At 48.1% G+C, this 27,640-nt stretch overlaps 1 protein-coding gene across 8 annotated transcripts in view; it reads right to left on the reverse strand.

Moving 5' to 3' along the window:
• ABLIM1 (actin binding LIM protein 1) overlaps positions 1 to 27,640 on the reverse strand; it is a 191,375-nt gene that overhangs the window by 82,010 nt on the left and 81,725 nt on the right. For 5 of the 8 annotated variants that reach the window (XM_047073482.1, XM_047073481.1, XM_047073484.1 and 2 more), the window contains exons 5-6: positions 16,434 to 16,560; positions 14,690 to 14,783 (exon numbers count right to left, since the gene is read on the reverse strand). In XM_047073482.1, the coding sequence (XP_046929438.1) occupies positions 14,690 to 14,783; positions 16,434 to 16,560 (221 nt within the window). Of the gene's footprint in view, positions 1 to 1,856; positions 2,244 to 13,867; positions 14,054 to 14,689; positions 14,784 to 16,433; positions 16,561 to 27,640 lie in introns of those variants that run through there. The other 3 variants (XM_047073486.1, XM_047073489.1, XM_047073487.1) reach the window with 3 other exon arrangements.

A 27,640-nucleotide genomic window follows, 5' to 3' on the forward strand; every position in this document is an offset into this window, starting at 1 on the left:
GGAATGCTTGGCCACGTCTGGAGACATTTTTGGTTGTCCCAACTGGGGAGGAAGTGCTATGGCCAATAGTGGGTAGAGGCCAGGGACGCTGCTAACCATTCCACGGGACCGTCCTCTGCGACAAAGAATCATTCCGTCCAAAATGTCAATGGTGCTGAGGCTGAGAAACTCTGGTCTACAGGAGGCAAGATCATGATGGTCCCTCTATAGAGGTGGGATGCAGGTACTAAGTAGTTCGGACTTTGCTCTCCTTTTAAGTGAGCTATTATTTAGCTGGAGGGGAAAACCTGCAGAGCTGTTGTCTTGATAGGATATGCCCTGAGTCCCCTGGATAAGGCACTGATGTAAGAGTTAGTCTCAGTGACACATTAAAATGGCTAAGCACCCACTTGAAAACATTTGGTCAAAACATGCATTCAAAGAGCAACAATGAGAGGCTTGGCAAAGCCACATACTTGGTCTTAAAAAGCCTTCTCGAAAGTAATTTATACCAATGAGCCGTGGCAAATTCACCTATTCTCTAAGTACATCGTGACTCAACAAGCCTTTTGATCCATTATAGAACGGCAACAATTATAGTTTAATGAGTTATTTTCACTTACTTGTCAGAACCTGTTTGGATAATCTAAATAACTTCACATCCTCTTAACATTCCTTGGGAGGCAGTCTTAGGCAAAAGAGGCTCAGTTTTCTTTTCGATCCCCAATCCTGGTTAAGTGACAGATGTAGCTGCTATGGCGACCAGTCTCCTGTTGGGGTTTGAAACCTACTCTCCCCCCCCCCCCCGCCCTTTTCCAAAACCATAACTCTGTTTCTTTCACAGTTGAGATTTTTCTTGCCTCCTTCCTTCCTTAGAGCTAGCATAGCATACTTTAAAACTTTTTTTTTTTTTAATTTTTTTAACGTTTTATTTATTTTTGAGACAGAGAGAGACAGAACATGAACAGGGGAGGGTGAGAGAGAGAGGGAGACACAGAATCTGAAACAGGCTCCAGGCTCTGAGCTGTCAGCACAGAGCCCGACGCGGGGCTCGAACTCACGGACCGCGAGATCGTGACCTGAGCCGAAATTGGACGCTTAACCGACCGAGCCACCCAGGTGCCCCTAAAACTTTTTTTTTCCTAAAAAATAAATTTCAGAGCATGGTTTAATAAACAGGAATACTGTTTTCACCCTAAGGGCAAGAAGCTCTAGGCAGCTCGCACTTCATGTTCAAAGATGGTGGGACAGGTCACCATAGAGCTTTTTCCATCTGTAGCCACAACAAAATAGGAATAATCCCCCAAACATTTTGCTTCCTCATTTTCATTCATGGGGAACTTCTTAAAGAAAAAAAAAATACCCACACATTTATAGTAACAGATACATCTACTCAATTCTCCATGCCACTAAATCCTCAAACAGGACTCCAAAACCCTTTTCATCTCAAATATAAATCCCACAGAGCTCCACAAGCCACAGACCACACACACACACACACACACACACACACACACACACACACACACACAAACTCTGGAAGCCACGCTCTCCTTTCAATCATGGGGGGAGTAGCCTGAAAAAACACACACACTGTTAAAAGGTCAATATACCAGAACTCTCAAATAACCTGCCTTTCCTGCTCTTTACTCCAGCACTGTACCAAAGAAAAAAAGCTCTGTAGCTCATTTCGTACCCTAAGAAAAACAAGAAGTTTAAGTAAAATGTATCTCAGGCCAATGCAAAGTGGCTTCCGTCGCCAGCATCAAGCCGAGCACATCTGCGGGCCCCTCGGGGTCTCTGAGGTCACCGAGGAAGCCAGGAATTCCACGTGTGTCCTGCAAAGCCAAGGACCCCTCGCGCACTGACTGCTTTACCTGATGCCAGGGTTCCTTTTCTTCTATCTCTGCTCCTTGGCTGTGCTGAGCTGGGAACGCCTCCGGGCTTCAAACTCAGAACACAGGCGAGAGGCTTGCGAACGCCAGACCTCGGCTCCGACAGACCCGGGGGGTCCCTGCCTGCCTGGGTCACCTAAGCAGGCTTCTCTCGGAAGCTAGGCGAAGGCAGCCCGCATCTCCCTAGGGGCACACGCCGGAAAACAGAACAGAATGGGGCCGGCGTTCTCACGCCTCCCTCCCCGCGCTGTCCTCACTAGTTACACACACACCAGTAAACCACTACGGGCCAGTCCAAGTTCCCACGGAAAGGAGGGGGGGAGCTTTTCTTAGTTTGGAGGCAGGTTGGGGGAAAGTACCATTCCTTCACAGCCGCTGAACAATTGCCTGCACCACAAATCTGACAGTAATTGTCCCCAAGGCAGAGGCTTGCCCCGAAACCAGGTTCGTGGGCTTTGGAAGTTTCTTTCTTGGGGTTGGGAGGACAGAAAGGTGTTCAGCTGAACACAGCGATCAAACAGCTGGCAACCTGCTCCCTCAAGTCACTGCTCTGGAGGCCCATATTATGAAATCCTTCATGCGGTAAAACAGCAACTTGATTTGGGTTCCCATTAGTGATTCAGAATTTTCTCATTTTCAGGTTCACATATTTTTCAGGGAAGCGTGACCAAAAAACAACTGTGCTTATCAAGCTTCCCTGAGACATATTTTTGGTACATTTTGCATTGTGCTCTTTCTACGGCAGACAAAAAAACCCAAAATCAATAGATACCTTCTATATTCCAGGCACCCTATACACACAACCTCACGGCCAACTAAACCCTTCTGCAGAAATCCCGGGTGAGCCAGTGACAGAAGGTGAAGCCACAGGCTTTTCATATACGCGAACAGAGAGAAGGAGCCAGAAACCTTCTCCTGTGATAGCACAGCACTTTTCATGTACCCCTTCCTCGGGACGAGGGCAGAATTCTGTTACAACTCTTGTCATTTTCAATGTGACTGAAGTGATTTAGGGAAAATTTTCCTGGAGATTATTTGCCCACAAAATCAGCTAGTAGAAAGACCCCTTGTGTATGTGTGGAATCTCTCTAAGCTGGTTTGGAGGCAATTCCTAACATTGCTCAAGGAATGTATGGTGTTTAGCGACAAAACAGTGCTTCTAAATGAAGAGGAAGCTACCGGATTGCACACCATAATAATTAGCATTTTTTAGTGCATTTTTCTTTCAAGAAGTCAAAAGTATCCATGATTGTGCCTTCACCGCACCCTTGCAGGGCCAGTTTCTCCCAGTGGGATCTGTTGCTGCCCTCCCACATGCTGCCCCCCCAACCCCCTGCCCCCAAGTCACCCAGAGCAGGGCAGATTCCCGGGCCTGGGGCCAGGACTCCGGGAATCAGAATTTCTGGGTGGTATCCAGGTGATTCTTATGCACAGAGGTTTTAGGATCCCAGCCTTAAAACCTTGGCAGTCAGGGACTATACCTTTTACTTCTGTGCCCCAGAACTTTGTCCCGTGTTTGGGACATCAGCAGGCAGTCAACTGTTTGCCTGAGGAGTGAAGGAGTCCCTCCTTACAAAGGCAAAGGGGAAACTTAATTGGGCTCTCAGTCATGACTAGAAGCACTGGAACATCAGAACTGGGATCACTGATCCCCAGATTTTATCTTTCTACTCTCCTGTATTCAGAGTATTGGTCCCTCTTTCAGATTTTATTTAACGACCTCTATATCTTCCGGGATGGGGAAAGAGAAGGTGGTTCGTCTTCAAATTTACCAAGCAAATTTCCAAACTGGTGAGTTTCCAAGTAACAGGGGCCCAAGATAATCACCATGCGGAGTCAAGAGGTCTGAGAAGTCTGCCTGGTTGGACAGCCATTGTGGAGCGATAATGAGAAGGCTTTCCTGTTGACCTGCCTCTTGTCCATACACATGGATGCGATTTGGGAAAGAAAATAAAGAATCGAGTATCAAAGGAAGGGCACAGGGATCTGTTGGAGGTGATTCCAGAATCCAGCCACGTTTCCACGATGCCTCCAGTTTTGAGTTTTGCGGCAGAGCCATGGAATAGGTAGTTTATAAATCGTTTTCGTTGGAAGGCCACTCCAAAGTGCCCTTTTGGGGGAGGAGTAACTGTACCAGTTCATTTCCGCTGGGCTGTATGGGCCCCAGCCCTCACCCTCACTCTTCCTGACTAGCTGGCAAACCTAAGCAGGTCCATCTGCCGGAACTGGCATCACATCCCTCACAAGGTGGGAAGCCGTGAGGTTCAGGAAGCAAGCACATTCACGTGGAAAGCAGAAGAGAAGGAAGCCTGTTCCCAATAGGACAGGGAGGAGGGCAGCATTGCCGCTTGGGGCCAAGCGGACCAAATGCTCCCATGTCCCCTGGAGCATTCATCTCCTGGGCTTCATGGCAAATTTCACATCCTTACTTAGAGAAAGCTATGCCCAGTATGGAAGTTGTCCTGGTGACCTTTGGGTGGCGCCATTTTTCAGTGTATGCCCCCAAGTTCAATGCTCACTGCAAGAGGCTTTGGGGACAAAAGCACTAGGACCAAATAGAGCAGAGGTAGCTTGAGACGCCACCTTTTGTCTGAGCTGTCATGAATCCGGAAGCTAGAGAAGATGGCTTGAGACCCAAAGGACTGCCATAATGCCCACCAGAGGCACAACCCAGACTCCAGGAGAAAGGATGTGGACAGCCACTGGGCTCTTTTGCCATCCACTATTGGCCAGGTAGGCAAATCCAAGTGATGGCAAGCACTTTCTAATAGGGATGATCTTTCAGGTGAACAGTGGGTCCAGGCGAGCCCACAAAAGCCAGTTTTCATCATAATCAAACTCAAATAATGCTAGGCTGTAATGGAAAGTATTTTTTTTAATTTTTTAAAATTTATAACCTGACTACATACAAACATGATTTGAAGTAGAAAACAGCATATTAAACCAAACGGTAAAATCAAATCATACGTTTAAACCAAAGAAATAAAGCTGAAAAAAATGACCTAAGACTTCAATAACAACAGCAAATGGGCATGAGCTCCCCACTTGCACCTGTCTGTAACTACCCATGCCTCAAAATCCAAAGCTGACGGCTTTTGTAGTAGTTGACAAGAATTTCTTTTAAACCCAGGGCATTTACCGTGTGTTCCTCTTACTTAGCCCTCACACTACTGTGGGTCCCCACTTATGTCTTGTGTGCTGATATACATTGCCCAAGATGAAGCTCTTTTTCTGCTCCACCAAGACAAGGTCGCGGAAATTACCTTGGAATTCATCGCATGTCACCTGCGTAGGGCGGGTGAGGCACGTTGGAATCGATCACTTAGAAGAAGGAGTATGACAATCCTTGAGGTGAAGAGCGGTAAGAGAAGTCGTGAACAGGGTGGGGGGTGGGGGCAGGTGAGCACCAGCTGAAGCTCTGGGTCTGTGAGAAAGCAGACGCGTGAGCCCTTCTGAGGCCCAGGAAGGGTCCTGGAGAGTAGAAAGGACAACTCTGAGGGGTCATCACTTCTGTACCCAGAACACTGGCCACACCAGGAGACTCATCGCCTCACTGTGCTGGGCGGCAACCTATCTAGGAAAGCAGTCTCTCTGCTGTTGGATCCTAATCATTTCTCAAGTTCAATACCACCACTGACAGTCATCCTCAGACTCTGAAGATGCTGTGATGGCCATTGTGACTTGAGTGCTAGAGGGTTGCCGGGACACTACAGGGGGTATGGTTTTAGACTTGAACACCCTATTACTTTTAGAAATGCACATTCCATCTAAGAACAAGTCCTAGGGGCGCCTGGGTGGCTCAGTCGGTTGAGCTTCCGACTTCGGCTCAGGTCATGATCTCGAGGTCTGTGAGTTTGAGCCCCACGTCGGGCTCTGTGCTGACAGCTCAGAGCCTGGAGCCTGCTTTGGATTCTGTGTCTCCCTCTCTCTCTGCCCCTCCCCCACTCATGCTCTGTCTCTGCCTCAGAAATAAATAAACGTGAAAAAAAAATTAAAAACAAAGAACAAGTCCTAAATCTTACATTTTCTTCTGCGGCTCCTAATGTTGGGCCGCCAGCATAACCTCAATACTACTTGTCCACTTCTCTGCAAGAGTTACACTCTGCCTCTTGGTTCGGCTGTCACTCCCTCCCACCCCCGCCCCCATTTCACCAGCAATAAGCTAAACTCTCTGAAGTTAACGCTGCAACACAGAACATTGTTTGAACTCAAAGTACAAATTCTTTTCAAAATGTCATTTCCGGGTAAGGAAGCCCTTCTATTTGTGCTGACAGGAAATGGGGTGATTTTTTTCGTAACTATCGAAACTTCACTGCCTGGGAACACAGTCGTCTGTCACCCTAGCAATACATTTCCTTTTGTCATTAACGTAGGAGAAGGAGGATAGCTTTGGGTGAATCAGATAGATTTTCCTCAAATCATTTGTTGTGTCAGTGTGTTTATGCCCTCCTGGGTCCATTCCAAATCTGTTAACGACGGAGGGGACAACATATTAGCACCAGAGTTATTCTTTGCAAATAAGCAGAAACCATTCGATGAACTTAAACTTGAGGTCTCTCTCCTGCACCAGGAAGATTTTATATTAACCAACTCATACTTTGTCATCAAGGGCACATTTCTGCACGATGGCGGCCTGTGGCCGTGCAAGAGAACAAGTCCCAATGCTCAGGAAGGGGAAAGACGTGGAGTACGATGTTGCGGGAAGACAGGTATTGACTGTATCCCCAATTCTTGTCCTTTACCCGCAGTTCTTCTATATAGTAAGTTAAACTGTCAAAGACTGGAAGGAAGGAGGAGAGAGAGGGAAGAGAGGGAGCTTCCCCAACTATGCCAGTGGTTTTGCCTGCTTTCTTTTTTCCAAATCCTGCACCCCGAAGAGGCAGCGATTAGTGTTCTCATTCCACAGAGAGGCAAACAGAGTAACAGGATTCCAGCTCCCTATCACCTTGGATGTCTCTGCATAGACAGACAGATGTACATGTATATATGCACGTGCATGTATGTTTACATTGGGGCATTATCCACATACTTTAAAATTCATCCTTTTAAAGTCTATAATTCAATGGTTTTGAGTCTACTCAGAGTTTTCCAACCGTCACCACTATCTACTTCTAGAATGTCTTCGTCAACCCCCACAAAGACACCCTGTACCCATTAGCAGCCATTCTAGTCTCCCCGTTCCCCCAGCAACCACTAATCTACTGTTTCTGTGGGTTTGCCTATTCTAGATGTTTCATATGGATGGGATCATATAAATGAAGTCTTCTGTGCTTGGCTCCTTTCACTTGGCATCATGTGTCCAAGGCTCATCCCTGTGGTAGCACGCTATTGGCACTTTTTACTGCTGAGTAATATTCTGTTGTGTGGCTGGATGTACCACATTTTCCTTAATTCATATACGAAATGAGGCCATTTTTAGAAATGTATTGTTAAGTTTACGTTTATTGTTAAGTTTTAAATTCGGAAAGATGACTGGTGTCCCTATGCTGGTCCTGCTTCCCAGGACCTTCTTGTCTATCTACTGAGCTCTGGAGAGTTCTAGGCTAGAGCTCTTTGAGGAGCTAACCTGAGACAGCTTCATCCATCTATACTATTCTCCAAGGGCCATGCCAGGTGCCCTCGGGGAGCCAATGGTTGATTAAAGAAGACAAGACACTATGAGGTACGACTGAATAGATGAGACCCTGGGACCCATGACTCCATAGACGAGACACTGGGAGCTATGACTGCCCAGAAGTACCACAGACTCCATGACACGGGTCGCTGACTTTCGGTGACATTTTATACTGGTAAAAAAGTAAACCAAACAAACAGCAAATGTTTATCATCCTGAAAATAGGTATAACAGGGCTGCTAGTGAAACAGACTTTCTCCATTTCACCAGGAACGATAAATCTTGGTCATTCGGCATGTTATTTTGGGAAGCAAATTACTCGTGTTCGGCAATGATTACTGCCAGGTGGTTCATGAAGCAGTTCCTGTCTTCTGAGAACCGCCACACCTGGCTTTTCATCGTGGTCTGTTACTAATTAGCCCCCAAGTTGCTGGCACTCAGTAGCCTCATCTATCAATGAGGGTCAGTAGTAACTGCCTTGACCACTTTATAGGCCTGTTGTGAGAATTAAGTATTTATGAGATCATTTGCAAGCGTTACAAATATCACGCAAGGGGTGCCTGGGTGGCTCAGTCGGTTAGGCGTCTGACTTCGGCTCAGGTCACGATCTCACGGTTCGTGGGTTTGAGCCCCGAGTTGGGCTCTGTGCTGACAGCTCGGAGCCTGGAGCCTGCTTCACTTTCTGTGTCTCCCTCTGTCTCTCTGCCTCTCCCCCACTCGCACTCTGTCTCTCTCTCAAAAATAAAATTAACATTAAAAAGTTTTTTTAATATTATGTAAACGCAAGATACCGTGGTGTTTCACGGTCCCCCCGGGACATGGACCATCTCAACCAAAACTACCAAGATTCCCTGATTCTTTTCCTCCCCCTAATCCTCAAAAACATTTGGGTTCAGAGTTAAGTGGAAGAAAGTACGAATTCCTTTGAGCACAGTGGGAATGAAAAGGGTGCGTTCAGTTTTCGGTGGTTGTGGGTCACTGCACCTGCTTTGCATGTATATGACATACCCCGAGTAAGGAAGGGGGAGTTGGCATTTCAGCCTCTCTTTTGCAAGTTAGATCTCTGGTGGTTACAAACAGACCATCGATCATGCAAGTGCCATGGAATAACTGCGTTTCTTCTCACTAGAAACCAGGTTAGCCCAGAACAAGACCGACCCCCCTGCTTGTGGCTAACACAGCATAACATGCTTAGAATACTTGCACCAAAAGTTAAGAAGGGGCCGAGGGCCTTCAATTTATAACATGAATTCGTTTCACAGGAATATTATAAGCATTTGTCCCTGGGCTTTATGAAAAAGCAGTCAGAAAGTTAAACAAAAAAGCCACTTGTGTTTAATCCCTCCGAGAATCAAGAAAAAGGATTTGGCTGAATCATGTTGTGATTCCATTTCCTCCACTGCAGGAGTTCAGCAGGAGGGGTCTAAAGCAAGTCTAAGTCCTGTCCTTTTGTGTGTCCATCGTTCCCAAGCTAACAGAAAAGACGGGAGAACGTCACCCAGGAGGTAGAAGTGGAAGGGCATTAAAGGGACAGAAGAGCCACTCAGGTCGCATGCGAGGGCCTCTCTCTTACAGTACAAGGGTCTCTGCAGTATGCAGGCTGCACCATCACGCGCTTGTCCCCAGAGGGCCCCAGTAGCACCGTAAAGACCACGCCACATAAAGACATGTGCCACCAGCCTTTCTGGAAAGAAAGACACCCAGGGCGGAGAACTGATTTCCCGGGTGTGTGACATGGGGAAGAAGGGAAAGGCAAAGGATAGGAGACCCGAGCAAGAAAAGCAGAGCTCCGCCCTCCTCCTGTAAGAATGCAGACAACACAACTTTGCTTTGTCCCGGAGAGAAGAGTTGCAAGAGGAAGGCTCCGGGGTGGGGTGGCTTGTGGTCTAGCACGTGTCTGCTCGGGGAGGCACCATCTGCAGAGGGAGCCGAGCTCCCTGGGGATGCGAGCATTTGTCTCGAAAGGATCAGTGGAGTGCTGGGTAAACATGGAGCCCCTGGGGGGAGGGAATTGTGCAAGAGAGCTGAGAGAGTCAAGTTCACCCTTGGTTTGCTGATAGAACAGCCCAAGACCAAGGGGAGGGACCTGGGACAAACCCTTTCCTTTACCTTCCACACTTCTGTCTCCAGTCTGACATTTACTTTTCTTTTTTTCTTCCTTCCTTCCTTCCTTCCTTCCTTCCTTCCTTCCTTTCTTTCTTTCTTTTTCTTTTTCCCCAGGGCTGCCTTCATTTTGGAACTATTTTGCTGCTGTTTTCTTTCTTTATGAAGTTGGCAGGTAAAAATGTTCCCATACCCAGGAAAGGGATTTTGCTAGAGTCAGAGATCTCTGAGGGCCATTCAGCAAAGATGGAAGGAAATTTACACCAAAGGGAAGCCCGTTGTCTACTGACATCTGTAACCTACATCCAAGGTCTCGTGTGGCTTCCTGTACCATTAGTCTGCTAAAGCACGAGCAGGGGAGAGGCGTGGTCAGGGGTGGGAAGTAAAAGGAGGAGGAAGGTTGCTCCAGAGGAGAGGTTAGAGGTACAGATGGAGCGAGCAGGCTATTGGCAGACTTGAGTATTTCACACTAATTTGATTCCGGACTTAATTAGGAGGCAGGTGGCAAACATCTTCAGAATGCTCCTGAATTTATAGGTTAATTAGCATAAGCTTTTAAAGATGGGCCATTTACAGCAAGACCTCTCAAAAGAGAGACTCTCGTTGCTGAAAACAAAATTGAACGCCAGCCGATGATAAATAAAGCTACACTTTGAGTGCATGCTGCATGCCGGCTTCCAGGAAAATCTCTCCAGGAGAAAGAACTGCTAACTCTGACTCCTTAGACCGAAGACACGAGAATTACGGAACTTGGGTCCTAAGAGCCAGGGAAAATTGGAGTCAAGCAGCCCAGGCTTGGATTCACGTATACATTTTTAATGCTTGTCTTGGAAAACTGAGGCTCAAAGAAGTTGAGAGATTGGCCTGAGGTCCCACAGCTGGGAGTTCCAGAGCCAAGAGTAGATCCCTAATTCCCTGTCACGTGGAGTCCTTTGCACTAAAACACACGAAGGCTCTCTACCCAGCCTGTCAAGCCAATGTGATCGGTGGGGTTTATGGCTATTACATTAGAAATGAGTGACATAGCTGAGCCCGGACTTTCTCGATCATTCCCCAGTGACCTCGCTCCTTCTCAAAACTTCCTCGGGTGTCTGGCGACATCTCAGGCGAAACCACCCGGACAAGAGGCTGTATAGCACCTGATACTTCGTGACAGTTCCTGGAGGACACTTGTATAAGTTCCCAGCTTTACTGGAGTGGGTTCGAAGAGTGGCCCAAAAAATCTCTGGAGCCTGTGAACGTTTGGGAAAAGGGTCTTTGCCGATATGATAATTAAGCTAAGGATCTTGAGACAAGATCATCCTGGATTATCTGGGTGAGCCCTAAATCCAATGACAAGTGTCCTTCTAACAGCAAAGCAGAGGGAGGGGCGATACAGAGAGAAGACACAGAGGGAAGGTCATGTGAAGATAAAGGCAGGGATCAGGGTCACAATGCCACAGGCCACCACAAGCTGGAAGGGGCAAGGAAGAGCTCCCCGCGAGAGCCTGGAGGGAGCATGGCCCTGCCGCACCTCAATTTTGGACTTCTAGCCTCTAGCACACTGTGAGAGAATAAGTTTCCGCGTTTTTAAGCCCTCGCTGTTGGAGATGTAGGAAACGAATACATCTACAATCTTTATGAATAACATCAATCAGAAAAAAACAACACTAACAAAAATAAGGATCACGGATGGACAAGCGAAATGTGGTATATCCATATAACGGAATATCACTCAGAAAGGAAGGAAATTCTGGCACGGGCTACAACATGGATGAATCTTGAGGACATTGTGCAAAATAACATAAGCCAGTCACACACACACAAAACCCCAAATACCGTATGATTCCACCTGTACGACACGCCTAAAGTAGTCAAATTCATAGAGACAGAAAATAGGATGGTGGTGGTCAGGGCACGAGGGGGAGAGGGGAGTTGAGATTTAGTGTTACGTATAGGGTTTCAAGGCTACAAGATGCAAAGCATCATGGAGGTGAGTGGCCGTCATGGTTGCACAAAATTACGGATACATTTCATACCACTGAAATGTACACTTAAAAACGATTAAGATGGTAAATTTCATGCTACGTGCGTTTTACCGCATTTTTAAAACTGAGGGGAAAGAATCCCAAAAGGCAAGGATCACAGCATTTACAAATTCACAGTCACCATGTTGCAACAATGGGGTCTGAGAACAAAGGCACAGGAGGAGGGCGGAGTGTTGAGACCGGTCCTGTTTTACATTGGTAACCAAGCCAAGCTGACTCAGAGGCGGTCCCATGTCAGGGTGCTACACATGCATTACATTTTTCTAGATCACACCCATCAGAGGTCAGTACGCCCACTGGGTGGGGTCTTGATTCTGCTATGAAGCCAGTGCAAATGACTCCCAGAAGTCCCAAATCTGAAGGCACCGTGTGGAAAGCCTCCACGACTTGCACCTTCCAGAAGGCTCTCGCCGAAACCCGAGGCCAATCTGGCGCGAGGCTCCAGCAGCCACAGCCAACACCCGCTCCAGGGAGGAACTTGACTAAGCAGATGTTTCTTCAAAATGGCATGTTCCTGGATCGAGTTTATTTTACATATCCCTTCTCACAGCTGTTGAACTAAACCGGAGGTCATCGACAGCGCCCCCGCCCTGCCTACTGCCTCAACTCTTTTTGGGGAACACAGTTGCATATGTGGACCGAGACAGCTGTTTCGATCCGCGCCTTCCGTAAACGTGGCTCAAATCTGGGGGCTATGCTCGGGATCCTCCCACCGCTTTTCCTACAGCTGAACATCCGCGAGATGGTTCTGATGTTTTATTATTACTCTTTCGAAATGCAATTTCCCAATTGCTCCCAACTCAACAGGTTTATTTCAGTCCTGCACAGATCACACTTGGGAACCCCTATGGAAATGCCGTGGGCCTCTCCCCCTGGGCTCCGGGGAGGGACAAGGGACATGTTCAGGGGACAGGTGGGGAGCACACGCCCGCTGCACTTTGACTCTTGTGATCTGACCACCTGGACTTCATGCTGCACTTTGGATAAGCCACGACCAACTTCCCCAATAGCTTTCCTGCGACGTACTTCACGGAGGGCCAAAAACTCAGCACCGACCACACTTGGGCTGACAACGAAAACTATTGTTGGAAAGGCCACGGAAACTCCTCTTGAGCCCCCAACTACGTGGGAGAGTGAGCCCTCCTCGCAGGTCTCCCTGCCGCCAGTGCTCCCACTGCTTTGCGCCCTGAGTCCTACAGTCGTCTCCAAACTGGCCTCCCTGACTGCGGCATTTAGGAGAGGTACGATGCTGTGCATTTGCCGCCTCTGACTTGTTCCAGAACACCTCATACCTCCAGCTGGGTACCAACAAGCTACTCTTATTCCCCCCTCCCCCAACCCCAGGCAACCATTAATCTGCTTTCTGTCTCTATGGATTTACCTGTTCTGGGTATTTCACGTACATGCAAGCAAACCACGGGTAGCCTTTTGTGTCTGGCTTCCCTCACTTAGCATGACGTTTTCAAGGTTCATCCATGCTGTAGCAGGTATCATAACCCCTTCCGTTTTAAGGCTGAGTATTATTCCTTGTCTGTATATACTACGTGTTGTTGGTCCGTTCATCGTGGACACTGGGTCGTTTCCACCTGCTGGCTGTTGTGAACAGAGCTGCTATGGGACTCTGAGCTGCATCTGAGGACTCCCTCGCATTCTTTATACAGCAATGTAATCCAGTCGCTTTCAGCTCCAGCCATCAGGGCTTCAATGGCTTCCCAGCATTCTTAGGATAAGGCCCAAATTCCTGAGTAGGACTCTGGAGGTCCTCTTGCTCTGACCCCTCCCCACTCCTCTAGCATCTTCTCTCACACCTGCGCTCCTGCCCATCTGGCTTTTTGTTTCACGCTCTGCTGTGCCTGTCCTCGCCTCTGGGCCTCTAGGGAGGCTGTTCCCTCTTCCTGGAACACCCTTCCCCTGGGTAAGAGGCAAGTGCGCGTTAACAGTCACTTCCTTATCACCCGAATCCAATTAGCTACCCTGGGCCCTGGTGCAGAGCCAACGCCGGCCCCTCCGTGTTTCCTGGAAAGAAAGGCACCCCAGAGCTTGCTGTGGGATTAGGAAAACTAAGCTAGACCTTGCTGTCCAATCCCACGGAGGCTGCCCAGAGACACTTGGGGGCCTCTCAGATTTAGGTCTCGGAAACGCCCCACTGGGGGGGTTTGAATGTGGTCATGTGGACTCAGTGGCCTGTGTCTGTCAAAGCTGCAGGACCAGTTGGTGGCCTTCCCAAGCTGCTAGGCGTCCTGACTTACCTCTGCCCAGGACACATTCTCCATCCTGAAATGTGTGATGGGTATGAGGCAATCTTTTCTTTCGTATCAGAGCGGGTTAACACCCCACAGGCCTGTAAGAAGCCGGGGGGGGGGGCAGTGACTCCCTCTGCCTCTGAACTCCAGCCCCTAATTCCACAGCACGGGCTCCGCTCAGCCTAGAGGCGGCAGCTGGTGGGGCCGCTGCGGAGAAAGCAGGAAGCAGGCTCTGTGGCACAAGGCAGTCACACCTGAACCCGCCAGGCTCTGGTTCGGCCCGAGCCGCAGGGGGTTCTGGGTCACGCAGGATGTGGTTTTCTTAAGGGTGGAGAGGTGTAGGCCTTCACTTTCCACCCGCCCTTTCTTTTCCTCACTTCGATTCTGAGCCCTTGCCCCCCGAGTCCGTGCACTCTCACGTGCACACGCGCACAGTGCAAGAGCACGCCTGTATACGCACACACCCCCCCGGACAAGCCCACGCGCGTGCGCTCCCACACAGGCGGCTCGAACGTGCTCTTTGTTTCCCATTTTCTGACTCCTGAAAACAGTCTAATATACCTCTTCCTTCTACATAGTTCCTAACAGTCCCCTTATCTTTTGATCAATTGTCCCTCACTCCAATTTCCACAGGAACAGTTAGCAGCAACCGCCTGTAAAGACAATACACGTTAAATCGCGAAGAGGTCAGCTCCCAGTACTTTCTTTCCTCCGCGGGTAAAGATGAAAGAAAAAACAAAACAAAACGGTGGAAGAGCCTCTTTTGTGGTTCTGCCGACCTCTGAGGAAGACGATGGTAGCTTCGAAGGCATCCCGTGTGTCACTTACCTCCAGGACTTTCCCTGTGATAAACTGGTGACAGGCTTCACATTTCACCCCAAAGAGCCCCTGGTAGTCCTTTTCACAGTAGGGCGCGCCGTCCCTGCAACACAAGAGTTTTCAGGTCCTGAGAGGGCCGAGGGGCCTGGAAGACGCCAGACCCACACTTCCCGGGGCCCTTTTCCACAGAAGGTGGTAGGGCGTGATGCTCTCACACCCAGCATTCACAGGCCGGGAGATCTGGGCAGGCGCGATCAAAGTGCATGAAGCCACACGACGTGGAGGGACGGCTGTGGTTCTCCGGGCTCCACAGAAAGATTACCACGGCGGCCTCCCTGTTGTCTCGGACCCAACGAGCAAAACACGGGCGCCATTCTCTTTCACCACCAGGCCAGATGGGCTTCAGACGTGGTGTCAGTGTGCACCCTCCCCCCACCACCTCCTGGAGCTCACAGGCCAGAGCCTGGGACGCCAAGTCCTCAGCCCTCAGGAGGCCCCAGGGGCACAGGGCCTTCTCACTCAGCTTCTCCATCCCTCCCTATTTATTTACCTCTGAGCACAGAAAAAATACTGTTTTCTATGCGTGCCCTTGAGTGCAAAAGTTCAGAAGCACCACGGTAGACATCCCAATGGCCTACCCCCGCACAGCCTTCTGCGTTCGCTTAATAGCTGGGCATCCTTCTCCTTCTTCTTACCCTGGCTGTGTGTCAGAATCACCTGTGAAGCTTTTTCCTTCTGATACAGGCGTTTCAGCTTCACCCAGGACTACAGAATTAGATTTCTAGGCGGTGGGGCCCCCGCTACTTTTTTGTTGTTTTTTGTTTCACTGTATTCTTACATTTTTTTTTTTTTTGAAGAGCAGATACATATTTACCTGGTTGGAGAATATTTTTTAAGCATAGAAAGGTTTAGTGACGAAAATAAATTTTCCCTCATTGCCTTTGGACGCCCCCCCCCCACTCATTCTTCCCTCCTTCAATCAAAAGGGAGCCGCTGTAGGGGCGCCTGGGTGGCTCCTGTCAGTTGAGCGTCCCACTCTTGGTTCCGGCTCAGGTCGCGATCTCGTGGTTTGTGGGATCGAGCCCCGTGTCGAGCTCCACGCTGACGGTGTGGAGCCTGCTTGGGATTCCTTCTCTCCCTCTGCCCCTCCCCCACTGTCTCTCTCAAAATAAATTTTACAACCTTAAAAAAGAAAGGTAACCGCTGTAACTAGTTTCTCCAAGCTACGTTATAAAAACAAAACAAAATAAAACTTCACTTTAGCTGTTACACCAGCACCTGACTCTAACACGAACCCGTTCCCTGGTGGGTTGGATTATGCATTGGTCCCAATGCGCTCAGTGCTTAGACCCTGTGTGTGTGTGTTTTTTTAGGGCAGGGCGGGTGGGGGGAGGTGTCAAATACATTCAAGACCTAGAGGAGGAGCAAGGTCTACTAGTTCCAAATAGGAAAAGAAAAAAGGTTAGGGAAAGTAAAATTACTGAAGAATTGATTATAACATACAGTGTAACATTATGTCAGTTTTGTTCGTTAAATTAGGCAGTGACTGACGTCTCATTAAATTCACTGTAGGCAAACTACAGGGACAGCGGAAGAATAAAATTCCTTTTATAAAAACAAAAACGCAGCACAGTGAAAGTTCATATTGATTATGGGGTGTGAATGCCTTTATGCCCAATGGGGTGGGGTGGGGGTTCCCCTCCCCAGAGCAGGCCCCACTGGAAGGATCCCGTGGCCTGTGCCCCGATCTTACTTGCTGATGTACTCCCCGGTGAGAACCTTCCCACAGGACTTGCATTTAAAGCACCCCAAGTGCCACTGCTTCTCCAGGGCCAGCAGCGCCTGCCCGTTCTTGATGTCCCTTCCACAGCCAGCACAATCTGGAAAAGAGCAGAAGCCCGCAGTGACTCCCACGTTCGTTCAGCTAAGTCCACGCACGCGGGCCAGCTCTGAAGCCCGGCCCGCGCCCGTCCCACACTCAACAGATATCTACCGAGGCACCACGTCCTTCCCCTCTTTCCTGCACCAAGTCCTTGCCATCCTCACATAGCACGGAACCTTCACGAACCTCAGTGGATCCACGGGGAGGGATGTCCTTCATCCGTTTATTTCCTTGGGGATTATTTAAATACCCTCTGAGCACCAGCTGGCCCAGAGGATATTTAATTACGTTGTCTTGGCTGTGATTTTTCAGGAAGCTCTCACAGGCCTTTATTAATTGAGGGCACATGTGAGAAGCTAAAGATCTCAGGCAGGATGCCTCACGTCACAATATATGTGTGATTCCTGGAAAGGAGCCCACGAATCTCAGTCTTGTAAATGGGCCTCTCGACTTCCTTATCATCCTAAACCAGACTTTGGAAGATTTGCGATCATCAGTTTAACAGCTCTTAATGCCCTAGCTTTAAATTCTCCATGGCAGGCTCCTGTGAAGCAGAGGAAGGAGAAAGCGTTTCTTTGTGGGAAAGGGCGTGGGCTCTGGAAGGAGCAAGGTCTGGTTCTGAACCCAGCTCAGCAACTTGCTGGCCAGCCACGTGACCGGGCCGGTTCTCCCCCTCTCTAAGCCTTGGTTTCCTCGGATGGAAGCTGGAATGCCACTAACACGTGTCTCAAGCCTCCAATGAGGATTCGATGAAATAATGGAGTTAACGCAGCGGCTGGCACATGGGAAGTGGCCCTATAAACGTTTCCCAGTGTTGTAATTGCCATTATTCTGATTATTAAATACTTCATTGTTAGAGAAGTTGAGCATTTAGAAGAACCCAGGAGAATGTCAACTAATGCAACCTTTTTGAAAAGCAACATAAACGTCCACAGACATTTAAAGTCAATGTAGCTGAGCAAATGAAACGGCGCGTTGCTGGGAGACTGGCCAGCACGTCCCCAGCTGATCGTAGGAAACACCCATGGAATGAAGCGATGCCCAGACAAGGCCACTCGGGCACACAAAACGATGAAACACCCCCCTCTTCCGACCACACGTGTGACTGCTGCTCCTTTGCTGGTGACACTCCTGACCCTACTTTAACTCTCCCTCCTCCCAGAAAAACTTAGAGATGCCCACTGACCTGCCTCGGCATCTTGCCGGTACACGGCCCAGAATTGCTCCCGCGGCCCTGACTCCTCCCTGCTACCACTCAGCAAGAGCTCGCACCCTATGACAGTCCTCCGGGGATGGCTCGCCATTCCCCTGTGTTCTCCCTTGGAGCAGTTTCAGTTAACTGGGCTTCTCCTCCTCCTGGTCCTCCTCCTCCTCCTCCTCTCCTCATCTTTGTGGCTACAGGCGTGTTTCTGGTGATCTTGGCCAGTGGGTATTAACACACCTTTGGATCCGGCAAGTTCACGTCTAATACTTCAGTCTACAAATATGCTTGCAAATGAGCATGCCTGAGTGTGTCTGGCGTGTATGTTTTCCCTGAAGAAAATAAACGTATTCCCTGCGGCACTTTTATAACAACAAAACCGAAGATAGCCTATATGGGCGTTAATGACGAACTGGTGAAATTAATTATAGTACAGTCCGTAATGGAATCTATATCCTATTGAAAAGAATGAGGTTGATTTGTGTCTGACATGGAAACATGTCCAAAACAGATGATGTTGAAAAAGGCAACCTGTGGAACAGTATGCGTAACAGAAGCTCCTTTATAAAAAATTAGCAAACTGTACGTGTTTGTACACATGCTTGTATATGAAATAAAACATTTCTTGGGAAAAAAAAAAAAAGAAATTCCTAAGATAGTTCCTTCTGTGGAGAAGGACTTTTTTACTTCACATCCTCTGTGTTGTTTGAATTATTATTTTTTTGTTACCCTGAGAATGTAATAAAGAAAAAGTTAAGCAAATATTTATAAAGTTAAAAACATAATTGCTATACAAGTTCTAAATATTTCAGATTAGAACTTCTGTAAGTATAGCCCATTATTAGCTGAGTGTGTATTATATGATCACAAAGCATTATTATTATTATTTTTTAAAGCAGGAGGAGTTTATAGGTTTCCTGGAAACTCCTGGTAGTTTACTGCAAGGATAAAAATGGAAGGCCGTGATATTTGTCCATAAATACAATTTTTAAAGGTTAGGAGCACAGGATGAGTTTAAGATGAATTGACAGTTTTTAATCCAAGTTGAACTGAATTTTTCATTCCTCTGATTAGATACGTCCACTAGGTGGCAGTAAAGATTTAGAGTACCAAGGAAGCTGCCGGTTGGTAGATTTTTTTTTAAGTCAGAAAATAAATTTTAGAGATGGCTTTCAATTCTACAAACTGAAGACAGTTGGACTCAGGGGGGGTTGGTGGAGCCATATGGGGTCTCCTCTTGCGCAGCGCTGAGATCTTGGGAGATGGGAGGCCCGGAATGGTAAGAGTCCAGGCTTTGGAGTTGGCATCGACGTTAACTCGACGTTAACTTGGGAAAGTGACAGTCTCTGAACACTCCCTTCTTCATCTGTGAAATGCTGGCCCTCTTCCTAGGTTGCAATGAGGACAAAGACCCTGCACTGGGATGTGCTTTGCACGACACTTGGAACCCTCGGTTCATGTTAGCTTCTCAACGTGGCTCCACCTTTCCTCGGTAGGAGCAGAGCTGGGACTAGAAACCACGTTTCTGGGTTCTAAGTCTTGTTCTCTGTGCAAACGCATTAATGCCTAGATGTCTCGGAGCTCTGAAAGCAGATGAGACACAATTCAAGAGCAACAGCGACATCTCTGATCATTCTGCATGGAGGGCTTTGGATGAACCAGGCACCATGTGAGGGCTACGGAGACCTGGTACCATTTATTATTCAATCAATTTAGTCCAAGTACCTCGCAGTCTGGAAGCCTCTGACCTCACAGGTGGTGTCCCATACCTCTCAGATCCTCTGTGCCCTGCAGTGTCCCATGGAAGGCAGATGTTCCGGAACTGATTTTGATAATGGTCTGCAGAAAAGCATTCACCGAATGCCGAATGCCTAGAGCCAGGCAGCTGGTAAAGCTGGGCTGGAAACAGAGGCTGGGGATGAGCCTCCTTCATCCCAAACCTTAAGTCATCAATCAAGCAAATCAAAGACCACCTTCTAGAAAGTAGAATACTGGTTCATATCATCTGGTTCAAAGGATTCTGGTACATGTCACAGAGGCTACCCATTCATTCCTCTCTGGGCAAAACCATAAATTCTCCACTTAAGCCTGATGTCACACATGTCCTGATGGGCAAAGTGGGAAAGATGCAGGGACAAAATGATTCATGCTGGATTGTTCCCTTCTCCCATGCTCATCCCAACTAAGCTCTTTTATAAAGAACAAAATGTCCTACTCTGTATCTTCATGTTTTTCAGCTGTTGAGAAAATTGTTTCCACATCACTGAAGCAGCTGCCGATAAATATAGAAAGCTGGTGATTGGTGCTGGAATTATTGCCAAAGTCAGAAATAGGTGAATGTGAAGCAGCATCAAGGAATTCAAATCCTCTAGCAACTCGCCAATATCCCAGCAAAAACAACTAATGACCAAACGTGTCAATAGAAAAAAAAAAAAAAAAAACAACTGTAAATATTCTGCCCCAAGCCTTTCATTCTTGGCAGTAAGAGCCAAGAGAAGAGCAAGAATTTGGCTACTTATGTCCATGTTAAACTAACATCCAACTACACACCTGGTTCCATATTTGTATCATTTTGTTCAAAGGCAATAAATATCCTTGAGAACAGGGGTCCTGTCTCTCTATTTTTTTTTTTGGCATAGGGTCATGGACACCTGGGCTTCAAAAGTTTTGAAGTCGGAGAAGGTGACAAATGGCTCTCAGAAAATAAACTTGCGTTCCCAAGCTGAAAAAGATGTCATCACTTGGGCAGCACTTAAGGTCCTATCAGATTGGGTACCTCTGATCTCCTTGAGAACTACTTCTGTCTTCTCAGAATTGCTCACTTGGGAAAAGTAAGGGCCCCAAAGATGTCTTACTCTGTGAAGATGCCTCTCTGGAGATGACGGTTGAGGACACGGAGGTCTAGGAAAGAAAACCATGTGGTCACGAAATCCCCACGCCCACCTTCCTAGGCCTGCCGGGTTCAGTCATGCCCAGAACCATTGACGAAGCTGGACATTGCCATTCATAGTAGCTACGCAGCTGGGATCAAAACTTTTAGAAGACAGAATGGGAACTTTCCTAGTGTCTTGGCATTTTGGGCCACGGTCTCAGAGCTGAAGACGATGGTGATAAATATTCCATCTCCCAAGGAAGGGTGCCCGGAATCCCTCCAGGACTTTCCAAAAGACAGTAGGATCTATCTGATGACTACCAACCCCTATTACCCACCTACCTCTGAAATCAGAGATTTGGAAAGGCACAGAGGAGTCAGCGGGGAGCTGTCCACACAGCAGGAGTGTGGTGGTGTTCTCTCCCCTCTGCTGTGACAGGGATTTAGAGGCCCCGGGGAGAAGGACCTAGATGTTTACTGAGTGGGAAAGCTCAGGCTCTAGTGCTGCTGTGGGTCCGGAGTTCTTAGAACAAACCGATTGGGGTGTCCCAGAGCCTGGAAGCATTCATAAACAAAAAACCTAGAGCCTGATGAATTGGGAAGATTTGGAAAGCAGGAAGCTGGTTGGAGCCCCCCCGAATGGCAGGCTAAGGAGAGGCTGGAGTGGGAACGGCATACACTTCCACCATTTGGCTCCCTGGGGATGCACTCGTGTCCTGTGGCTGGTGCCTACGCCCAAGCATCTGGAATGAACCCACAGGAGAAAACTGTCTGCGGAGGGTGTGGGACTTCATTAGTAAGAGGCTAGGAGACCACTAGGCAGCAGGACCTGAGTTCGTTGCAAGAGGTTAACCAGAAATTGCATGCTTTTGTTCAAGAACTCAAATTGCACCCCATAGAAAAAGGTCTCCAGCCGTGTTAGCGGAGACAGAAGCATGACAATACCAGATTTCTAACACCTTGTCCCTTCTACCTCCAAATCCCTGCCCCTGCCTGCTCCCCAAAGAGCCACAGGATAGGAAGGAGGTATAGAAGGAGGTAAAGAAGAGGTTGTGCCTACTGTAGGTCTCCGGTTTGGGTCGGATCTGAGCTGGGAAAAGGTGTGGCTCTGGGATGAATGAGAGAATCGAGTTTCCAATAGGCGAGGACTTCTCGGAGCCGAAGGTGACCAGAAAGCTATGGGATCTAAGACATGATCAAGGGTGGGAAAGGGTATTCTGGATAATAAAAGTAACGATAGGGAAAAAGAAGGCTGTTCACTGTTGTGTCCAATGTGTGCTTTGGCCTGTTCTACACACAAATTGTGCCTGTCCCAGCGGTCAAGGGCTTTGGAGGCAGAGAGACCTGGAGTGGAAGTCCGGCTCGGACACTGAGCCAAGGGACCTTGGGCAGGCTAGGTAAGCACTGGCCATCAGTTTCTTCATCTGGAAAATGGGTAGGCTGGCAGCACCCGCCTTCCTGGACCGCTGTGAAGACTGGAGAGAGTGTGGGCACACGGAAACACTCAGCGTCTGTTCTCAAAGGTGCAATAGTCTCACAAAACCTGCATTTCATCTCCCCCTTAACAAACAGGCAAGGCCCACTGTCAGCCTCTGGGGGAGGCATTTTGGTTTCTCTGGAACCATCATCATCATCATACGAACATTACTATCATTATAGTTATTGTTCAGCTCGTAACTTTTGAAAGGTCTTGTGCGTCTGTTCTCTCAACCCCCTCTCAGGGCTCACGCTCACCTAGAAGGGCGGTGATTATCTGGATTTTACAGATCACAGAGCATTTGAGAGCCGGAGGGACCTTCAAGCCCATGTGATGCAAACGCTTCACTTTACACACCAGCCAACGAAGGCCCAGGGTGAGCCTTGGCTTTGCACGCAGCCACACAGCTCAACAGTGTCCAATTAACTGCACAGTGGGAATCTTCTATTTGCAAATGCACATGAACCCAGGACTTTACAGTGGGCGGGGCTTCTCAGAACCTAGACGTCCAATCACAGGTTTGTTTTCCTGATTCTAGTCTCTTGTGCTATCAGTGGGCAAAACCAGCCAGGGGGGAACTGGAGTACGAAGCGTTCACCGGAGGGGAAAGCCTGTGTAAGTGGAGAATTATTGTGAAAATGATGTAAATCATAAAAGGGACCAGAAAAAGACTTTCCCAATTTAACTGATGCTTGCTGAGATCCTGTGAGGTTATAAAAAGTCCACAGAGGGGCGCCTGGGTGGCTCAGCCGATTCAGCGTCCAACTCTTTTTTTTTTTTTTTTTCAACGTTTATTTATTTTTGGGACAGAGAGAGACAGAGCATGAACGGGGGAGGGGCAGAGAGAGAGGGAGACACAGAATCGGAAACAGGCTCCAGGCTCCGAGCCATCAGCCCAGAGCCCGACGCGGGGCTCGAACTCACGGACCGCGAGATCGTGACCTGGCTGAAGTCGGACGCTTAACCGACTGCGCCACCCAGGCGCCCCTGAGCGTCCAACTCTTGATTTCAGCTCAGGTCACGATCTCACAGTTCCTGAGTTTGAGCCCTGCTTCAGGCTCTGTGCTGACGGTGCGGAGACTGCTTGGGATTCTCTGTCTACTTCTCCACTCCTCTGCCGCTTGAGCTCACTCTCTCTCTCTCAAAATAAATAAAGAAACTTAAAAAAATAATAAATAAAACGTCCGTAAGTATTTTGAGTCAGTTCCGAGTATCTCTTTCCTTTACTGAAAAAAAATTTTTTTAATTAAGAACGAAAGGAAATCACCTTTAAGTATTTAAACTGCTGCCCATGTAAGTTCCAGAAAATTCAAGCTTTCCCTGGAATCCTTTTTTAAAAATAATACTGGAAAAGAAACTCGATTTGTCATCACCGAAGATTAGCACACAAGTTCATGGCTATACACGGGGAGGAAAAATAAACAGAAGCAAAATCATTTCAGATTTAGATTGTTATTATTAGAAAGTAGAGTAAGGCTTTGGAGACCCTATAAAATACTCAAGTGGTGTCCTTTTAATAGACTGCTAACTAGAGGCACTTCATCCCTGGGCCAGGACTCAAGAGCTCCGGGAAAAAGAAAACAAAAACCAAATTTAAGTTCCAGAGTTTGGCTAACTTCAGATCCTGAATTTTGATGACACTGGATCTTGTCATTCAACTGTTCCTACAGGACACGGATTTCTCATTATCTGTGTGATAACATGGTAACAGCAGAAAGCTAGAGAGCAGCTGTTCTATCCAAAACAGAGGAAAAGGGGGGACGCAATAGAAGGGTGACCTGATTCTCTTAGGTTAACAAGCTGCCTTCTACACAAGCCTTTAACACATGTCGGGTCAGCCTCTGACACGTGGGTTCCTTCACGGGAATAACACTTTGGAGGCCTGTGGTGGCTGCTTACTTTGCTAGGGTTTCCATCCCTCCACAGAGTCTAAATGTCAATTGCCACCTGTTGTCACTTTTGAACTGACACTGACTGAATCTGTGTTAATAGCCTGGCCTTTTTTTTTTTTTATAGACCCTTCAGTTTGCAACCCATAGATTACAAAACGAAAACATCCAGATTCTCCTGAAGTTATTTTTAAAACTAAGAGTTGGCTTAGGGTTTAACATCTTTAAGAGATAGAAGATTTGGGTATTTGAAAACACTTCTCCTTGACCAAAAAGGGCACATTATACTGAGTAGTGGCAGGAATGTCAATCGAACACACGGATAGGGTGGAATGTTGATTTCCTTTCATCGTCTAGGCTGTTCAGTGTGGTCACGTTCCAGACCAGACCTCTCTGAGCAGATGGATGTTGACTGTCCACAGGCCAGTTTTGGAAAAACAACCAAGTCACAGAAATGAGCCCACAATTGACTTTTCTAGCATGTCATGGCAGATACCATGGGTGTGGGGTCACCGTAAGAAAGGACAGGGAGAGGCCCAAACACAAGGCGAAACTGTGAGCATGTTAGGCTAAGCACTTCTCAAGAATCGGTTTTAAAAAGCACTTTCTGGGGGCGCCTGGGTGGCGCAGTCGGTTAAGCGGCCGACTTCGGCTCAGGTCACCATCTCGCGGTCCGTGAGCTCGAGCCCCGCGTCGGGCTCTGTGCTGACAGCTCGGAGCCTGGAGCCTGTTTCAGGTTCTGTGTCTCTCTCTCTCTCTCTGACCCTCCCCCATTCATGCTCTGTCTCTGTCTCAAAAATAAACGTTAAAAAAAAATTTTTTTTTAATAAAAAAATAAAAAGCACTTTCTGACTTCTGAAATTCTATGCTGCCAGTAACCAAAAAGCAGTATGAGGTCGTAAGATAAATACTGGCGGGGGCAGGGGGTATGTGGGAAAGTTCAGGAAGGTACAACGTACTTGCCACTCCGTGGCCAAAGGGGTCTCAATGCCATAAGTAATGTACATCTCAAATCTCTAAAAATAAATTATTTTAAGAGGTGACGTGCTGCCTAAATATGTCACCTTGAACCGGACTTTTCCGTAATCTCTCATGTCCCTGCTTAGGTCAGCTGTTCCCTTTGCGGTCTCGATGGCCACGGTGGAAACATCACAAGCCAGAGCAGCCTCGGACCTGCTATTTTAAGTGAAGGTTCTTGTTGTCTTTGGAAAACAATACCGCACAACAAAACACGTTTTCATGGGCCATAATAGCAACACTTTGTCAGCCTTCCTCAGGAAAGCTGAAGGCAGGCCTGGCAAACCATTTTCCAAGTCCTATAAATCCTATCTTTCATTCTTTTAAACGGAGTATCATAGGGGCGCCTGGGTGGCGCGGTCGGTTAAGCGTCCGACTTCAGCCAGGTCACGATCTCGCGGTCCGTGAGTTCGAGCCCCGCGTCAGGCTCTGGGCTGATGGCTCGGAGCCTGGAGCCTGTTTCCGATTCTGTGTCTCCCTCTCTCTCTGCCCCTCCCCCGTTCATGCTCTGTCTCTCTCTGTCCCAAAAATAAATTAAAAAAAACGTTGAAAAAAAAAAAAATTAAACGGAGTATCATATATGCTCAAGGAATTTCAGTTACTTGGCCCATAATCTTCATAAATACAGACCATTTACCCATTGAAAACTTCCAGTTCTGATCCCTAGGCCAGCACTCACAGAATTCTGTGGGGAGTTATTATGGATTCTCAGGGTTAGGAAGCCGTCTCCTCTACCTAGTACCGTGTGTGTGTTTTTCCCATGTTCATGACCAGGATCTGAAGAGGAAATTCAAAGGAGCCAGACCGTTTGCCTTTCTTCTCCATGGATTTGGTACCAGCCCAGACCTGCACCCCGAAAGCATCAGACTGGAGAGTCTGAGAATCTCCGCTAGTTGCCTTTGGATGATGGCTTTGAACGGCCCATAGACATGCCATGGCCCTCGGCACCGGGCTCAGCACTGGTTCCAACGGGCCTTATTTCCCACTGTGCTTCCCGTGGCCTGCTTGCCATGCGTGAGCGCTCCGGGTGCCTTACGTACAGGGAGAATGCCAGATATTTGAGACCATGCATATTTGAGACTGAGCGTGTACTTCGGAAAGGGTATCGAAAGCTGGTTAGAACTGGTTAGGACGTTAACCTCCGCTGCCTTGCGTAACAATCTCCTGAACAACCCCTCTGCCATTCTCCAAGCTACGAATAAAAATTATCACATGCTTGTACTTTCCAGAGATGGGATGAGATTCTTTGAGGGGAAATAAAAAACATGAGCATAAAACATTAGTTCTGTTTGTCATCTACTCTAATTTTTAGGTTAAGGTCCTCTGAAAGAGAACTCGGTGTGTCTGCGTGTTCCCATGCCCGTCTTCAGAACTCTAACTAAAAAATGGAGGCGGGCGGGGGGGGGGCTACGTTCATGGAGTAAACCATCACCCTGTTCGGTGCATTCACAACTTCAAAATTCCTAGCTAACAATTTCAAAAGCCCAGCGGGTGGAGGACAGGCCCGAAGGCTCACTGCTTTTCGGGCCCGTCCCCTCCACTGTCAGCCTCCATCTGTCTCGTGTGGTCGCTCCGCGTCGTTTCTGATGATGCAAACATCACCGGGATTCCCCGGAGATCAAGAGTAGGATTCTCTTTTGACTGCAAATGCCACCGGGACGGCCAGAGGAAATTGGGGCGTCATGGAAACAGAGCCGAACACTACCCGATCATGGGATGCTCCTGGAAAAGGTTACGGTCACATGGCGGCCTCAAGGATACCGATTTCCAACCTGCACGGGTGAAGAGTTCAGGCCGTGGCTTCAGTGGAGTGGGCATCCTTGCCACGGGGCCTCCCTCGGGAGAGAGTAAATGACTGCTCCCCCAGCCCTCGGCTCCGTGGGCTTGCGGCAGTTTTTTCTGCCTACAGTGAATAATCCAGACAGGCCTTGTGAACACTGCTCGATCCCTGAGCCACCCCTCAAACGGGGAACGGTTAGACGGATGCGTGCAGGAAGACAGAACTGACAGGTCTGAAGTTCAAAACCGGAGTCCTCGGCACCGCTGATACTCTGCTAGACAGGGTTCAGAAAACTAGGGGTCAGACCTCCACCAGCAGGACTAAGTAGTCCTCTGCTCAAGTTACGGCCAGCAATGGAGGAAGAAAACGAGTGGGAAAGAAGAAGAAAGAGTAGGAGAGGGAACAAACAAGGTGCCCCAGACGAAGGCTGCCCCCTGCGGCCATTCAGCGGTGGTCACGCCTCAGCCTGCCACACTGTGAAACATTAGTGGACACCAGCCCAACACTCTCCAGGGGGAGATTCACTGTTTTTGACATTTGGGACAGTCCTCAGCCAACCCCTCTTAAAACTGTACAAGGAGCCACGTGAATTACAAAGAGGAGCTCAAATAATCATCCATGTATGTTCACAGCAGCACTATTCATAACAGCCAAAAAAGATGACTCTGACCTAAATGCTTGTTAACAGATGCACACATACACAAATCATGTTCTAGCCACACGAAGGAATATTATTCGGCCACGAAAAGGAACGGAGTACTGATAAATGCTACAACCTGTAGGAACCTTGAATACATTAAGCTAAGTGGGAGAAGACAGAAACAAAAGGCCACTTAGGTATT

Source organism: Lynx rufus, unplaced genomic scaffold (assembly GCF_022079265.1).
Source record: "Lynx rufus isolate CCGP_SWC_20201006 ecotype Redwood Valley unplaced genomic scaffold, mLynRuf1.p SCAF_11, whole genome shotgun sequence".
Lineage (NCBI taxonomy): Eukaryota > Metazoa > Chordata > Mammalia > Carnivora > Felidae > Lynx > Lynx rufus.